The sequence below is a fragment of the Papio anubis genome, chromosome 13, assembly GCF_008728515.1.
Source record: "Papio anubis isolate 15944 chromosome 13, Panubis1.0, whole genome shotgun sequence".
NCBI lineage: Eukaryota > Metazoa > Chordata > Mammalia > Primates > Cercopithecidae > Papio > Papio anubis.
In genome coordinates, this window is record NC_044988.1 from 27191036 (window position 1) to 27209465 (window position 18430).

Here is an 18430-nt window from a genome sequence, read left to right on the forward strand (position 1 = left end):
ATGGAGAAACTGAAACCCTAATACACTGCTAGTTGGAATGTAAAATGGTGCAGCCACTTTGAAAAAGTCTGGCAATTATTAAATAGTTAAGTATAGAGTTAATATACGATCCAACAATTCCACTCCCTGGTTTATACCTTAAAGAAAATGAAAACATATGTCCACAGAAAAACTTGTTCACAAATAAAATAGCATCATTATTATAATAGCTAAAAAATGAAAGCAATCCAAATGTTCATCTATCGATAAATGTATAAACCTTGAAAACTTTGTCTTAGTGAAAGAAGCCAGATACAGAAGACCACATATTGTATGATCTGATTTATATGAAAGGTCTAGATGGGCAAATCTATATAGATAGAAAGTAGATTAGTAGTTGTCTGGGGATGGGGTAAAGAGGGAAGAGATGGGGAAAGGGAATGGGAGTGACTGCTAATGGATATGGAGTTTCTTTTGAGGTGATAAAAATATGTTCTAGAATTAGATAGTGGCATCTACCTAGAATTAGATAGGGGCATCACACAGCTTCATGAGTATATTTAAAACCATTGAATTATATACTTTAAAAAATGAATTATTTGGAATGCAAATTCCATCTCAATAAATCTACTATTTAAAAATGAACAAATGGGAATTCTAGAATTGAAAAATAGAATTACAGAAATTAAAAATCAATTAATGGGTTTAATAACATACTGAACATTGCTGAGAAAGATTCAAAAAAATTTTTAAATTGGCCAATAGAAAATATCCAAACTAAAGAACTGAGAACAAAAAGAAAGAAAATATTTGTAAGAGAGCATGAAGTATATATAATACATAGTAAGAACTTTTAATGTACCTATAATTGGAGTCTCAGAAAGATAGGAGAGAGAATTAGGCCGGGGCAATATTTGACAAGAAAAAGATCAAGAAATTTTGAAAACTAGTGAAAGATCTCGGCTCAAAGATTAAAGAAATTTAATGAAACCCAAGCAGAATAACTACAAAGAAGACTACACACATGCATGTTGATATGGTTTGGATATTTGTCCTCTGAAATCTCATGCTGAAATGTGATCCCCAATGTTGGAGGTGTGACTAGTGGGAGCTGTTTGGGTCATGGGAGTCGATCCCTCATGAATGACTTGGTGCCATCCCCTTCATGATTAGTGAGTTTTTGCTCTATTAGTTCATGTAAGAACTGGTTGTTTAAAGAGCCTAGCACCTCCCTCCCCACCTCCCTCTTGTTCTGTCTCACCATGTTGACATGCCTGCTCTGCCTTTGCCTTCTGCTATGAGTAAAATCTTCCTGAGACTTCACCAGAAGATGAGCTCATGTTGGTGCCATGCTGTTAGAGCCTACAGAACCTGAGCCAAATAAAACACTTTTCTTTATAAATTACCCCATCTCAGATATTCCTTTATAACAATGCAAAATGGACAAATACATATCATACTAAAATGCTGAAAATCAAACATGAGGAGTAAATATTAAAAGCACCCAGAGGAAAATAGTACACTTTCAAAAAAAAAAAAAAACAAAACAATTTTAGGACTGACATCTGACTTCTCAATAGATATGATGGAAACCAGAATTCAGTTGAATTATATCTTTACATAAATGGCTGATAAGAAAATAATTGTTCACCTAGAATTCTATTCTCAGAAAAACTATCCTTCAAATGTAAAGGAAAAAGACATTCCCAAACAAAAACTGAAAGAAATCAGCAGCAGACATGCACCAAAAACAAAATGAAACAAAACAAAAATAAAAAGCTAGATACAGAAGAAAATTCTTCTAGAAAAAGAAAAACACTTCCCACCAAAGAAAATAATTCAAGAGATAAACATAGAAATGTAGAAAGGAATGAAGATGAATGGGGAAATATGTGACTAAATATAGAATACTTTTTAGGATTTAAAAAAATGTAAATAAAATATAAAGCAAATACTAGGGTAGTTATGAAAATAATACAACTATCATAATGTTAGTTGTGGGCTAAAGGAAAAGAAACACAACTAGTAAAGGAATACAAACAGTAAGAACTCAACAACAATGAAGAGCGTATATTGAGATCTGGCAAGATGGCCAAATAGGAACAGCTCTGGTCTGCAGCTTCCAGCAAGACCAATGCAGAAGGCGGGTGATTTTTGCATTTCCAACTGAGTGGTACCCGGAACCCCAGCAGGACAGAACCGTTCACTTTCCTAGAAAGGGGACTGAAACCAGGGAGCCAAGTGGTCTCACTCAGTGGGTCCCACTCCCATGGGACCCAGCAAGCTAAGAAACACTGGCTGGAAATTCTCAATGCCAGCACAGTAGTCTGAAGTTGACCTGGGATGATGGAGTTTGATGTGAGGGGGCATCCACCATTACTGAGGCTTGTGTAGGCAGTTTTTCCCTGACAGTGCTAAGGAAACCAGGAAGTTCAGACTGGGCAGAACTCACCACAGTGTGGCAAAGCAGCTCTGGCCAGACTTCCTCTCTAAATTACTCCTCGTTGGGCAGGATCTCTGAAAGAAAGGTAGCAGCTTATAGATAAAACTCCCATCTCCCTGGGACAGAGCCCCTGGGGGAAGGGGTGGCTGTGGGTGCAACTTCAGCAGACTTAAATATCCCTCCCTGCCAGCTCTGAAGAAAGCAGTGTATCCTGACAGGGAGGATTCTCCCAGCACAGTGCTCAAGCTCTGCTAAGGGACAGACTACCTTCTCAAGTGGGTCCCTGACCCTCATGCCTCCTAATTGGGAGAGACCTCTCAGCAGGGGCCAACAGACACCTCTTATAGGAGAGCTCTGTCTGGCATCTGGCAGGTGCCCCTCCAGGACAAAGCTTCTAGAGAAAGGAGCAGGCAGCAATCTTTGCTGTTCTGCTGCCTCCAGTGGTGATACCCAGGCAAACAGGGTCTGGAGTGGACCTCCAGCAAACTGCAGCAGACCTGCAGAAGAGGGGCCTGACTGTTAGAAGAAAAACTAACAGACTGAAAACAATAATATCAACATCAACACAAAGGACCCCCACACAAAAACCCCATCCAAAGGTCATCAGCCTCAAAGATCAAAGGTAGAGAAACCCATGAAGATGAGGAAAAACCAGCACAAAAATGCTGAAAATTCAAAAAATCACAATGCTGCTGCTTCTCTAAATCATCACAACTCTTCTCCAGCAAGGGCACAAAACTGGATGGAAAATGAGTTTGACAAATTGGCAGAAGTAGGCTTCAGAAGGTAGGTAATAACAAACTCCTCTGAGGTAAAGGAGCATGTTCTAACCCAATGCAAGGAAGCTGAGAACCTTGATAAAAGGTTACAGAAACTGCTAACTACAATAACCAGTTTAAAGAAGAACATAAAAGACCTGATGGAGCTGAAAAACACAGCACAAGAACTTTGTGAAGCATATACAAGGATCAATAGCCAAATCAAGCAGAAGAAAGAATATCAGAAATTGAAGATCAACTTACTGAAATATGGCATGAAGACAAGATTACAGAAAAAAAAATTTAAAAAAGGAATGAACAAAGTCTCCAAGACGTATGGGACTATGTGAAAAGACCAAACGTATGACTGATTGGTGTACCTGAAAGTGAGGGGAAGAATGGAACCAAGTTGGAAAACACACTTCATGATATTATCCCGGAGAACTTCCCCAACCTAGCAAGACAGGCCAACATTCAAATTCAGGAAATACAGAAAACACCACTAAGATACTCCACGAGCAGAGCAACATGAAGACACATAATCATCAGATTCTTCAAGGTTGAAATGAAAGAAAAATTGTTAAGGGCAGCCACAGAGAAAGGTCAGGTTTCTTAGAAAGGGAAGCCTATCAGACTAACAGTGGATCTCTCGGCAGAAACCCTACAAGCCAGAAGAGAGTAGGGGCCAGTATTCAGCATTCTTAAAGAAAAGAATTTGCAATCAAGAATTTCATATCCAGCCAAACCAACCTTCATAAGTGAAGGAGAAATAAAATCCTTTACAGACAAGCAAATGCTGAGGGATTTTGTTACCACCAGGCCTACCCTACAAGAGATCCTGAAGGAAGCACTAAATATGGAAAGGAAAAACCAGTACCAGCCACTGCAAATACATACCAAATTATAAAGACCATTGACATTATGAAGAAACTACATCAACTAATGGGCAAAATAACCAGCTACCATCATAATGACAGAATCAAATTAACACATAACAATATTAATCTTAAATGTAAATGGGCTAAATGCCCCAATTAAAAGACACAGACTGGCAAATTGGATAGAGTCAAGACTCATCAGTGTGCTGTATTCAGGAGACCCATCTCACATGCAAAGACACACATAGGCTCAAAATAAAAGGATGGAGGAATATTTACCAAGCAAATGCAAAGAAAAAAAAAAAGCAAGGGTTTGCAATCCTAGTCTCTGATAAAGCAGAATTTAAACCAACAATGATCAAAACAGACAAAGAAGGGCAGAAGGGCATTATATAATGGTAAAGGGATCAATTCAACAAGAAGAGCTAACTATCCTAAATATATATGTACTCAATACAGGAGTACCCAGATTCATAAAGCAAGTTCTTAGAGATGTACAAAGAGACTTAGACTCACACACAATAATAGTGGAAGACTTTAACACCCCATTGTCAATATTAGACAGATCAATGAGACAGAAAATTAACAGGGATATCCAGGACTTGAACTCAGCTCTGGACCAAGTGGACCTAATAGATACCTACAGAACTCTCCACCCAAAATCAACAGAATATACATTCTTCTCAGCAACACATCACACTTATTCTAAAATTGACCACATAATTGGAAGTAAAACACTCCTCAGTAAATGCAAAAGAACGGAAATCATAACAGTTTCTCAGACCACAGGGCAATCAAATTAGGACTCAGGATTGGGAAACCCACTCAAAACTGCACAACTACATGGAAACTGAACAACCTGCTCCTGAATGACTACTGGGAAAATAACAAAATGAAGGCAGAAATAAAGATGTTGTTTGAAACCAATGAGAACAAAGACACAGTGTACCAGAATCTCTGGGACACAACCAAAGCAGTGTTAGAGAGAAATTTATAGCACTAAATGCCCACAGGAGAAAGCGGGAAAGATCTAAAATCCACACCCTAACATCACAATTAAAAGAACTAGAGAAGCAAGAGGAAACAAATTCAAAAGCTAGAAGACAGAAAATAACTAAGATCACAGCAGAACTGAAGGAGATAGAGACATGAAAGACCCTTCAAGAAATCAATGAATCCAGGAGCTGGTTTTTAAAAAATATCAACAAAATAGATAGACCAATAGCCAGACGAATAAAGAAGAAAAGAGAGAAGAATAAAATAGATGCAATAAAAAATGATAAAGGGGATATCACAACTGATCCTACAGAAATACAAACTACCATCAGAGAATACTATAAACACCTCTACACAAATAAACTAGAAAATCTAGAAGAAATGGATAAATTCCTGGACACATACACCCTCCCAAGACTAAATCAGGAAGAAGTAGAATCCCTGAGTAGACCAATAACAAGTTCTAAAATTGAGGCAGTAATTAATAGCCTATCAACCAAAAAAAGCCCAGGACCAGATGGATTCACAGCTGATTTCTACTAGAGGTACAAAGAGGAGCTGGTACCATTCCTTCTGAAACTATTCCAAACAATAGAAAGAGACTCCTCCCTAACTCATTTTATGAGGCCAGCATCATTCTGACACCAAAACCTGGCAGACAAACAACAAAAAAGAAAATTCAATCCATGGTTGCTGGTCAAATGTGCCATCATAGTCAAATCCACTATCATAGTCAAATTTACCATCATATTTCACCTGGGTTATGTGCAGTAGCCTCCAACAGAGCTCTCTGATTTCACCCTTGCTTCGTTTCCACCCCCAGTCTTTCCTCAACATAGTAGCCGAGCAATCCTTATAAAACTAAATCAGATCACTTCTCTCTTAAGTTCAACACTCTCCAATGACTTTCCATTTGAGGTAAAGTAAAATCCAAAGTCCTGGCTGGGCACGGTGGCTCATGCCTGCAATCCCAGCACTTTGGGAGGCCAAGGTGGATGGATCACCTGAGGTCACGAGTTCAAGACCAGTCTGACCAACATGGCGAAACCCTGTCTGTACTAAAAAATACAGAAATTAGCAGGCATGGTGGCAGACACATGCAATCCCAGCTACTCGGGAGGCTGAGGCAGGGAGAATTGCTTGAACCCGGGAGGTGGAAGTTGCAGTGAGCTGAGATCACACCACTGCACTCCAGCCTGAGCGACACAGCAAGACTATCTCAAAAAAAAAAAAAAAAAAAATCCGAAGTCCTTCTAATTAATTATAAGGTCGTCCATGAACTGGCCTACCATTATTTCTCTGGTACATTTCCTAGCACTCTCTCCCTAGCTCACTACACTATAGCTAAAGCAGCCGCCTTGCTGTTCTTAGGACACATTGAGCATGCTTTCACTTACGGGGCTTTGGACTGGCTGTCTCCTCTACCTGAACATTGCTTTCCAGATATGCTCTTAGTGAGCTACCTCAACTCTTTACAAGGTTACCTTCTCAATGGGCTTCGTTGTGACTCTTCTATTTACATTAGTTAACTCTACCCACATTCTCCTCTCGATTCCCTAACTCCCTCACCTGTGCCATTTTTATTTCTGTAGCAATTATTGCCTTTTAAAATACTGCATAATTATAATTAAGCTTAGTATTTCTCGTCTGTCTCCTCTACTAGAAGTTCCATGAGGGTGAATGCTTGTCTGTTTTGTTCATCTGTGTTTCACAAGTTTCTAAAACAGTACCTGGCACATAGTAGACACTCAATAGATACTTGCTGAATGAAGGAATAAATGAATAATAGAGCAATAATTAATTGTCATATGCCAGGTCTTATTGTAAGTATGTTTTATATCTTGTTTCATTTAAACCTCACCACAATCTGTGAGGTAGGTATTAATTATTCTTAATACAAAGATAAAGAAAATAGGCTTAGAAAAGTTAAAGGTAGAACTGAGATTTGAACCAGGCAGTCTAATCCCAAAGCCTCTCAGTTTTTAAATTCAACCACCCTATGAAGTTAGGAAAATAGGTAAGTGGTTATGATTATTTTCATTTTCTAGATGACAGAACTGAGACTTAGAGATTTTAAGTAACTTTCTCAAGGTGAATGGGAACCTTAGGTTGTCCTGATGCCCTAAGTTCATGGGTTTGTTATAACCTGGCCTGGTGTCTCTCCTTGCCCTTTTCAGGGACTCCTTCCCTTCAATGCTCACTATTTTTCTATGTCTTCTCTTCCATGTCTAAGGCACTCCACAGTCTTTGTTAACCACAGAATTCTCTGTAGTAGTTTACCACAACATAGTTCTCTCTGGTTGTACCTCTTCTTAGATCTCTTACTGCTATCCCTGACAAAAGGAAGAAAAACTGTCAACCTTCTCTCAAGAAAAATACACATACACATAACATCTAGACCACAATAGGCTCTAGCTAAAACTGATTAATTCTTGTCTTCAATCCTCTTGCAATAAAAAGTTACCTTTCTACCATCCCATTTTCTGAGGTCTCACTAATTAATTGGTTAGTTATTATTAAATGTGTCAGTGAAGGCTTATAGATTCATTATTTGTTTTTGCATTCATTCATTCATTCGCTCCATAGGCATTTTTGAGCACCTATTGTGTATAAGGCAGAATACTAAATTTTGTGGGGAATCAAAAATGACCTTTTTAGTACTATGCCCTCAAGACATTTCCAATCAGAGCCGGTGAGATTCAATTTGGGTATTTTTGTCTGAGTTTTCACTTTCCACTAGATTCATTTTTGAAAGGCCATGAGACTGCAGTTGCTACAGCCACTGTGTTGCCATGACAGGAGATCCTGTCTAGATTGGAGCAAACCCAGAAAAACCAGCTCAAAGAGGTAGAGAGAGAGACAGAGAGAGAAACTGGCTCCTGAGGACACAGTTTTAATCCCTGCATCAAGCTGTGCCTGAAGCTAACCCCACAGTAGTTTCTTTCCATAACAAAGTCCAAAAAAGGATTTTCTTTTCACTTAAGTCAGTTTGAGTTGTGTTTTCTGTTATAAGCTTTTAGAATAGTCCTAATACATATAGGCCTTTCTGGTTATATTTTTAACATCCTGATATCTTTCCAGAGATAGCTTCACACACAAGGAGCCACCTTATCATCCTTCACTCAGTGCTGAAAGTGAGCATCTGGTCTGCCTTTGGGCCAATGCTAAATCTCTTCAACAGCATCCTTTACTGAAGCAACATTGTCCCAGAATCTGCTGAAGCAGCAAGAAAAAAGAGGTCAGCAGTAGGACCAAGCTGCCTATCTTCTTAATTAGGCAGGAGTGCATCACTATTGAGGCCAAATGGACACTTACTAGAGCAAGGTGGCTGGAAACAACTGTTCTAGGAAGAACCCAAGGAAAAATTTCCAGGAACAGAAAATGTATGTGGGTTGTATTCTGTAGTGCAAGTACTAAGGGAAGGGGGTGGTCTCAGAGGGTTAGCCAGTAGTACATTGCCAGAAATGGTAAGATGCAGAGGCTCCTGAAAGAGCCAGCATTTAGACATCTGTCATAACAAAGGACATTCAGTAGCTAAGAGATCATTTTAAATAGCACCAAATATTTTTTAAAGTTCCTATCTTTTAATCCCTCTTCCACCTTCCCTGATTAAAACATCATAAAGATGAGGGGCAGGAGAGGAGATGAAACAAAGAAAATGAAAGAATAGACGGTTTCTTCCTTTATTCTTCCCAATTATGAGTCAGGCCCAAGCTAAGGGAAAAAGAGAAGATTCAGTTGAATGAAAAATGGAATTTTTTATTTCAACTGGACTTTTGACATACCTGAATATCTAATTGTTCTAATATCTCAACAGGACTGGGAAGCTAAGGGATTTGCCAAGGCATGGGAAAAAGAGAATCTTTATGTTTGAAGAGTGATAGAAAAAATAAAGCTGTTCATTATTACATTCTACCATGTTTAGCCAATTAAACAAACAGGTTTTACTGGAGGTGGTTCTGTGGTATTCTAGAGGCTTATCTTGAGTTAGACCAAGCTTGTCCAAACTGCAGCCCACACATGTGACCCAGAACAGCTTTGAATATGGCCTAACACAAATTTGTAAGCTTTCTTAAAACATGAGAATATTTTTGCAATTTTTTTATTATTTTTTAGCTCATCAGCTATCATTAGTATTAGTGTATTTTATGTGTGGCCCAAGACAATTCTTCTTCCAGTGTGGCCCAGAGAAGCCAAAAGATTGAATACCCCAAGTTAGACCATAAGAAACAGCACAATGCAAATTACCCTCATATTTACTATCATAATGGTTTCTCTAGAAGAATTCATGAGGAAATATCTCTATGAGCTTAGTATCGGGGTAGTTCTGCTTCTCTGGACCAAGTGTTGTGCTTTTATTCAGTTGGTATACCACATGAAACGGGGGTGTGAGTGAGAAAGATCCATTCTATGGAAGGTACTTTATTTATTATTCATTATTTTTTGAAACAGGGCCTTGCCCTGTCACCCACGCTGGGTGCAATGGCATGAACATGGCTCACTGTAGCCCTGACTCCTGGGCTCAAGCAATCCTCCTGCCTCAGCCTTCCAAGTAGCTGTGACCACAGGTGCATGCCACCACAACTGGCTAAATTAAAAAAAAAAAAATTTGTTGAGATAGAGTCTCACTATGTTGTCTAGGCTGGTCTTGAACTCCCGAACTCAAGTAATCCTCTCACCTTGGCCTCCCAAAGTGCTGGGATTATAGGAGTGAGCCACCACACATGGCCTACAGGACATATTTTGTCACTGACAATGTTTACAATTGCTGATACGTGTTGGTAATATGAAGCAGATCAACTCTTACTTTGTTTTATTGCAATTTGTATGTTTTCTACAGAAAATGCACCCCATCATTGCCTACAACCCACCCACGTAGACTGCTCATTCTGTGAATCATGTTTTACAGATGAACTTTGGCTACTGAAAGCTTAGAGTCAAACCTGTATGCCTCTTCCTTTGTCTACCAATACATTTTGTATATTAGGCCTCGGCCCTGGCTCCAATTTAGATTACCATTTTTCCCCTACTTTGTCCCTCTCTTTGACCTTTTAACTTCTATTCTTTGTGTGCATAACTTTGTAAGCCCTGTTACATCCTTGTTGCAGCAATGTAATAAACAGAAAGGATGATATTCAATGCACATATCGAATCATCCTGTGTGTGTAGAATCACAAGTGCATTTCATTCTAGACACAAGACATAATTTTATACATTTCAAAATGCAGTAAATGATTCCTAGAATGCTATTTTAGAAACTTTCCTTAGGAAACAGCACCACGTGGCGTAACTCACCTACCCCAGTAGTGTGATCTCCCTTTGGTCCTGTGTAGGAAGTGGGAGTTTCTCCCCTCCTCCTGTGCCAGCTGCTCCGGTTTCTTTTCTCCTGAGTAAATGTACATTCATCTTGCTCGAAAGTACACTCTCCAGGTGGTGGTGGAAGTTTCTCTGCAAGAAAATAGCAGGTGTTGGAATTGCTGAGACTCCTTCAGTGACTCTGTGTTGCTAGCAGCCCACTCTGCATGTATGAATGTTGTCTGGCCATATGCCATGTGATGGAGAGGCAGCCCCCACTGGCAGCCCACCTACACGGAGCCATTGCTTCCGGCTAGAGCCTGCACTCCACTGCGGGTCTACCATAGACGTAGAGAACCATCAGATATACAGATCTAAAATACTGGGCTACTTTGAGAAAAAACTTTCTCTGACTTGTGAATTTGTGTGAATTTCTTTTCATAAAGCTCTGGAAATTAGAGGTATATTGCCTTCATGAAAATATGGAAAATAATAAAATGGCATAATGCAGGCACTTTCTTCAGAAATCCTGGATGAGTGAAGGGTATCCTCATAACAACTCCACGGTTGCTTTGGAGGTGGGGGAGAATGTGAGAGTGCTAAATGGACTCCTGGAGGCATAGCTGTGTGGAACAAATGACTTCATTTCTCTGTGCCTTAGAGTTCTTATCTGTAATGTGGGAATATTGATGGTAGTCACTTCATGGGTCTGTGAGGATTAAATGAGATGGTATGTGTAAAGCGATAATTTTGAATGTGATGTTCTCAATAATCAAATTTTAGAACTTATTTTGCCACCCAGAGGTTTATTTTCCTTTTCCCAAATCCAATGTTTATGTCTTTGAATGCTATCTCCAATACGTTCATAATTATTAGAATGGTACTTCCTCCCAATTTATTGGGGACTTCTCTGACTAAACTTGGTTGTACCTCCCTACATCCAGATTCTTAGCAAATTTTTCTAATAAATGGCTTGTTTCATATGTCTCTTTTGTGATCATTGTTTTACTTGATTTTATTTTACATACAGTACTAGTTAATGAAACCTCATTCTTCTATGCCTTGAGTGGAACGATTTTTACCTGGATTGTCCTTGCAGTGCCTGGCAAATCAAGGGACTAAGAACAAATTGTCTTTTAATTAAATAAACATGGAGATTATTCTCCAGTGCCAGACTGATACCACGATTTGCCTGTGTGTCAAATAAATGGATGTCCTATGACGTAGGATGCAATGGTAATTAGCAGATATAGACCAATGATCGGGATTGAGTTAGCATCATTTTCTCATTAGACATAATGTATGACACGTGGCTAGCTACATGACTTTATTTTGCTACTATCATCATTGCTTGATCTATTGTTCCACTGTCATTTAATTCAGTTAGAAAATGTTTATTAAAAATTTTAAAGTATATGCTTAGCAAATATCTGTGAAATAAGAATTTCATCAATATTGCTTGAAAATCTGCATTCATGTAAGATAACAAAAACAACAGTAATAGTAATAATTATAGTAGAAGATATTTGCTTTTAAAGCACTGTTTTATGCCAGGTCTTATGCTAGGAAAATGTGTATGTATTATTCCCAATATTCAGGTAGATATCACTAGCTCCCTTCCAAATGAGGATAAAGGGGTTAAGTCACATGTACAAAGACACGTATTACATTGGAATCATCATTTCTAAATTTCAAAGCCTGCTACATAGCTCTGCAGGAGACACTTTGTCAACAAAAGCAAAGGATGGACTAGCACAGATGAAATGTATGTGGTTCTCAGTGATACAGGAAATGTATGTATAGGCCAGAGAGACAGAGAGCTGAAATGATTGCTGTCTTACCTGAAGATGAGCAGCTTCCCAATTGTACTGTAATGTCATCCAGGGCTACAAGCCCACAGTCCCAGAAACTCTTGCATAGGCTCATGAAAACCACCTGAAATTCATAAAAATAAAGCCATGAATTCTGTTAACTGAAAACTGGAAACTCTTAACAACCTGGGATTCACTTAGCACAGCAGACGAGAATAAGCAAACTACAAACAGCTCTTCATCATCTGTATGAACGACAGAACACAGTGGCAAGAAGAATGGTTACCATCTGCATAAAACCCTAGAATTACTTTTATTATTATTATTAATTTTGAGATGGAGTCTCGCTCTGTCGCCAAGGCTGGAGTGCAGTGGGGTGATCTCGGCTCACTGCAACCTCTGCCTACTGGGTTCAAGTGATTCTTCTGCCTCAGCCTCCTGAGGAGCTGGGATTACAGACACCCGTCACCACGCCCAGCTAATTTTTGTATTTTTAGTAGAGACGGGGTTTCACCATGTTGGCCAGGCTGGTCTCAAACTCCTGACCTCAGGTGATCTGCCCGCGTTGGCCTCCCAAAGTGCTGGAATTACAGGTGTGAGCCACCACACCCAGTCTAGAATTACTTATATATTTGAGCAGAGTATAATGATACATTGTGCATACTAATGCTGAAATCAGTGGCATTTCATTAAGAATTGACAGGAAGAATGAGGAAAGCAAGAAGTCAACTGCGTGACAGAGAAAAACCTGTCAGGTTTTAAACATTTTCCCCAGATAATCCACAAAGTGCATATAGACTTGATGGTTTTCTGAGCATTTTTCAAACATTTCCAGTACAAACACTATTGATTTTTTGGAAATGACTTTCTGGCAACATGCTTCATTCACATTGTGAACAAAGTCCTGGTGATTTGCCATCTGGAGGCTTATGTTCCATTTCCAAAGACAAAGATCTATGTTCCCAGTTGGTGTCACTAATAAAAGCCCTAAATGCAGTTATTTTATCAGTCCAAACATTTTTATTGTTGTGCGTGAAGGAAAAACAAATCCATACCATAAATTATTAAATCTACTGTTCCAGAGAAAGACAGAAAAGTCTTAGATTTCTTTCCATTAGGCAAATTTTAAAGGCTGCTTTTTATATATAGGATGAGCTAAGAGACCTTTTAAAAACATTTGTATTAGATTTTCACTGTCCTTGTGGTTTACAAAGCTGCTTTGAATATGTCACAACGTTTAAGTAGCACAAGCTCATTTAGTCCATGTTCAATCAATCCCTCAATTACAAATCTAATTCAAACAAAGAATGATATAACAGAAGTTAAAACCCAACTTACAAATAATGAGAACACTTGATTTTTTTAGGCTCTAGTTTAACATGTTATGTCTTAAATGTATTATTTTATCAGTAGGGTTCTTTTGCTTTTTGATGATCAGATTCATTAGAATGTAGAATTTATTTTAAAAGAAATGTAAAGATCATGTGACAGCTTACCAGTGTGCAAAATATAAAATGTCTTAATCCAATACCTTCTGGATAATTACTAATTGTAAGATGTGTGAAGGTTTATCTGCACTGTATTCATACTGCTTTCAATTATAAAAAGGATAGTTTGGACTTGTCACAGTGTATAACTATGTGTATATACAATGTATAACTATGTATATATACAAAGAACAAAACAAAACAGGTGAAATTTTTTTCTCATTTACTTCTGTTAATTTTCTCATGTTTATAGATTCTAGAGATGATCTGAACATGTGAAATATTTTACTTGCAGAGTTTACTACTGGGAACCTATTCCCTGTTTGTAAAGCAAAGGTCTGTGTCATCAGCCCTGAATGCAGTTATATTTTAGCAGCAACTTTTATTGTTATATGGGAAGGAATATTAATCCATCTCATAATTTACTGAATTAATTGTGGTGCAGAGAGAAAAGTCTTAGCTTTTTTTTTAATGGGGTGTCGGGGGGTGGCTTTAAAGTCTATTTTTCACAAGTATAGTAAAAATGTACCTTTTCAAAATGAGTATGTGGTAATGAAATGGTTCACCATCTAAATCATTACCTGCATAAAACTCAAACATTTGGCATGGTAACAGATTCTAAAGAAGAGAAATATTAACATGCTTTTGTATGTTTACTATAGCATTATTTTATAGTGACCATAAAACCATACAAGCAAGCAAGCAAGCAAACACCCAAAATTTTTAAAATAGAGGAAATAAATGAACTATGGCACAATTATCTAAGAAACTGGCCACTGTCAGATCTGATAACTTGGGCATATTATTTCGTAGTACAGAAATATATTCCTCTCATAATGTTAAGTGAAAAAACTGAATAAGACAAACGAATATCTAGTTCATCTAAAAATACATAGAAAAAGCCTGGAAATTTTACCAAATTTACAACAATTATGTTAGACTCATAAAATTATAGGCATTAAACAGAATTTCCCCCTTCTTTCTATATTTATATATGTGTGTGTGTATATATATGTGTATATATATGTGTGTGTATATATATACGTGTGTGTGTGTGTGTGTGTGTGTGTGTATTTTTTTGAGGGGAATGGAGTTTTGCTCTTGTTGCCCAGGCTGGAGTGCAGTGATGCGATCTCAGCTCACCGCATCCTCCACCTCCTGGATTCAAGCAATTCTCCTGCCTCAGCCTCCCGAGTAACTGGGATTACAGGCATGTGCCACCACACCCGGCTAATTTTTGTATTTTTAGTAGAGATGGAGTTTTGCCATGTTGGCCAGGCTGGTCTCAAACACCTGACCTCAGGTGATCCGCCCACTCAGCCTCCCAAAGTGTTGGGATTATAGTCGTGAGCCACCACACCCAGCCTCTATATTTATATTTGACACAAAGAAAAAGGAATCAGGATATTTACAATTAAGATGTGGAATAATCAGTTAGTCATTATTATTTCCTAGATGATTTAGTCTATTATGATAGCCACTAGGTACATGTGTCTATTAAATTAAATTAAAAATTCATGTATTCAGTCACACAAACCACAATTGAAAATGCTCAATAGCCACATGCAGCTCATGGTTAACTGAATTGGACACAGCAGGCATGCAGCATTTCCTTATTACAGAAAGTTTTGTTGGATAGACTTCCCTGGCTCCTTTTGGATATTCCAAATACTTTGTGAATTGCCACAGTGGGTTGAAAGAAATGTTAAACATGTTTTGGACAATAGCAGGCGTCTAGGTTGTCCTACCTTAGCGCTTTTTCCACACTTAGAACATTAGCCAGACCATGTGTTGTTCTGTCTGATAAAAGATCCCCAAGTCAGCTACTGACTAGGTTCAAACGATGGCCTCAAGCCCCAAATTTGGTTGGCAGTTGTCTGTCAGTATTCCAACACACAAAAGAAACACAACCAGATCAGCCTGTTTGATCTAACACACTGGATTTTCCGCCTGGCTGTTAGTAATGCTGCTCATGTCAGCTCTTTACTGACATGAAGTTTGGGGCCGCCGTTTTACATTTTGTATGCTCCTTGAGGTGGAGAGGTTATTTTAGAGTAAGTAGTTGGTGACTAGACAAGCGGATGAGTGGGCCTGGTTGAGGCAGGACAAAGAATAAGTCAAACATCTTGTCCTGTTCTTAAGGAGTTACCCTCTGGGTCCAGTTAAGAACGTGACAAGAAGGGAATCAGTCATAGTCTAAATTATTGAAGGGATTAACCTCTTGTTTATTTATAGATCTTTCTTTAAAAACAGTGTTTATTTCATTTTAGGCAGTATTTCAAAGCAAGTGGAACATCTCTAAGACTGGAAAAAATCTTAGACAGCTTAAATGTATATTAATATATAAGAGGGTACCATACCCTCTTAAATATTAAATATATTAAATATTAAATTAAATATTAATATTAAATATAGGCATGAGCCAGCATGGCTCATGCATATAATCCCAGCACTTTGGGAGGGTGAGACAGTAGGATCACTTGAGGCCAGGAGCTCAAGATCAACCTGGGCAGCATAGAGAGGCTCCATCTCTACAAAAGAATTTTTAAAATTAGCTATGTGCACTTGTAGTCCAGCTACTTAAAAGACTGAGGCGGGAAGCTCTCTTGAACCCAGGAGTTGGAGGCTGCAGTGAACCATGATCATGCCACTGTACTCCAGCCTAGATGACAGAGTGAGACCCTGTCTCTAAAAAACAATTAATTAAAAAAAAGAGGGGGGAAGAAGATGAGGGACCAAGTAAAGTGATATCTCTTAGAAAGGTATTCCTGATTTTATGCAAATCTCTTAGAAGTTAGAGACAAATTAAATTTATGTAAATCAATGTCTCCATCTACTGAAGATCCCAGTCCTTAGGTACTGATAATACTCTAAAATGTTTGTCTTGATAGAGAATATTCATAGCTGAAGAAATCTGCCTAGACTGACTGGAAACACAAACAGGCAGTGAATGGAGAGCTATAAAAACATATTTGCAAAGAAATAATTTTAAGTACAGTCAAGGAAGGATCAACAATATTACTCAACTTACTCTCTACTGTACTAAAAATACATAGTATACATGCTTTTAAAAATCCACAACAGAGTATTGCTACCTCAGCACTACTGACGTTTTGGGCCAGGTAATTCTGTTATGGAGGACTGCCCTATGCATTGTAGGATGTTTAGCAGCAACTGTAACCTCTACTCATTAAATGCCAGCATCACTGCCAAGTTGTGACAATCAAAAACTTCTTCAGACATTGCCAGATGTCCACTGGGGGAAAAAATCTCCCTGAGAACCACTGGTCAAGAATAGTAGAAAACTGTTGTGTGGATTATAAAACCTCACTTACTAAATTTCTATCATGTGCAGTCCTTGTGCTAGGCACTTTCAGAGCTGGATTTTGTTGTTGTTGTTGTTGAGACAGACTCTCACTCTGTGCCCAGGCTGGAGTGCAGTGGTGTGATCCTAGCTCACTGCAACCCCAACCTCCTGGGCTCAAGTGATCCCCCTGCTTCAACCTCCCAAATAGTTGGGACTACAGGCATGCACCACCATACCCAGTTCATTTTTGTATTTTTGTAGAGACAGGGTTTCACCTTGTTGCCCAGGCTGGTCTTGAACTCCTGGGCTCAAGCGATCTGCCTGTCTCGGCCTCCCAGAGTGCTGGGATTACAGGATAAGTCATTGTGACCAGATCTGTTACCTAATTTTTGGATTCACTGTCAATTTCAACCTATTTATTCTCTCCACTCAGACCAAGACTGTTCTAAAAATGGACTAGATTTCGTTTTCTCTTCCTCTACACATCACCAGGTGGTTGTTCTAACAAGCAATGAAATATGGGCCAGGTGCAGGGGCTCACGCCTATAGTCCCAGCACTTTGGGAGGCCAAGGCAGGCAGATCACTTGAGGTCAGGGGTTTGAAACCAGCCTGACCAACATGGTGAAACCCTGTCTCTACATAAATACAAAAATTAGCTGGGCATGGTGGCTCATGCCTGTAGTCCCAGCTACTCAGGAGGCTGAGGCAGGAGAGTCGCTTGAACCCAGGAGGCAGAGGTTGCAGTGAGCCAGGATGGTTGAGCAAGACACTGTCTCGAAAAAAAAAAAAGAAAGAAAAAGAAAAAATGAAAGAAATATCCTCAAGCCCTGGAAACAAAAGGTAAAGGAGCAGAAACGCAAGGCAGATGGACTAATACCCAAACTGAATAATCATCCCCTGGATTATCAAGGATTTATTGTTCCAATTACCTGCTTTAGAAAACTATAATTATTAAAGGACAATAGAATCTCCTCTTTATTTTCATCTTTCTCCCTTTCAAAAAAACAATGATCTGCTCTCTAGAAACAACATAATGACAGGCAGCAGAACCTAAAAGGTCACTGAGCAAATGCTCCTCATAGTATATAATTTTAAGTCTCTTCCAAAGTTTTTTTTTTTCTTTTTTTTTGAGAAGGTGGTTGATTAGGTTTGCTGTGTGCAAACCCAGCTACTAGGTTATTAGTCAAAGGGCCCAGACTGCCCCTAGGCCTGTCAAAGTCCATAAAAGTTCCTGATTAAAGTACCCACGAGTTCAGGTGCCGTGGCTCATGCCTGTAATCCCAACACTTTGGGAGGCCGAGGCAGGCAGATTGCTGCCAGTTCGAGGCCAGCCTGAGCATCATGGCAAAACCCCCTCTCTACTAAAAGTACAAAAAATTAGTTGGGCAGGTGGCACACACCTGTAGTTCCAGTGACTCAGGAGGCTGAGGTGGCAGGATCACCTCGGCCCGGGAGGTTGAAGCTGCAGTGAGTTG

The 18430-nt window shown here is 38.9% G+C and overlaps 1 protein-coding gene across 2 annotated transcripts in view; it reads right to left on the bottom strand.

Annotated features, from left to right (window-relative positions):
* MAMDC2 (MAM domain containing 2) overlaps positions 1-18430 on the bottom strand; it is a 171829-nt gene that overhangs the window by 36783 nt on the left and 116616 nt on the right. Inside the window, exons 10-11 of one of the 2 annotated variants that reach the window (XR_002517629.2) lie at positions 12191-12284; positions 10354-10502 (exon numbers count right to left, since the gene is read on the bottom strand). Coding sequence is in view for 1 of the 2 variants with exons in the window: in XM_009188920.3 (XP_009187184.1) it covers positions 10350-10502; positions 12191-12284 (247 nt within the window). In the remaining variant the exon portion in view is untranslated. Of the gene's footprint in view, positions 1-10349; positions 10503-12190; positions 12285-18430 lie in introns of both variants that reach the window. The other variant, XM_009188920.3, reaches the window with a different exon arrangement.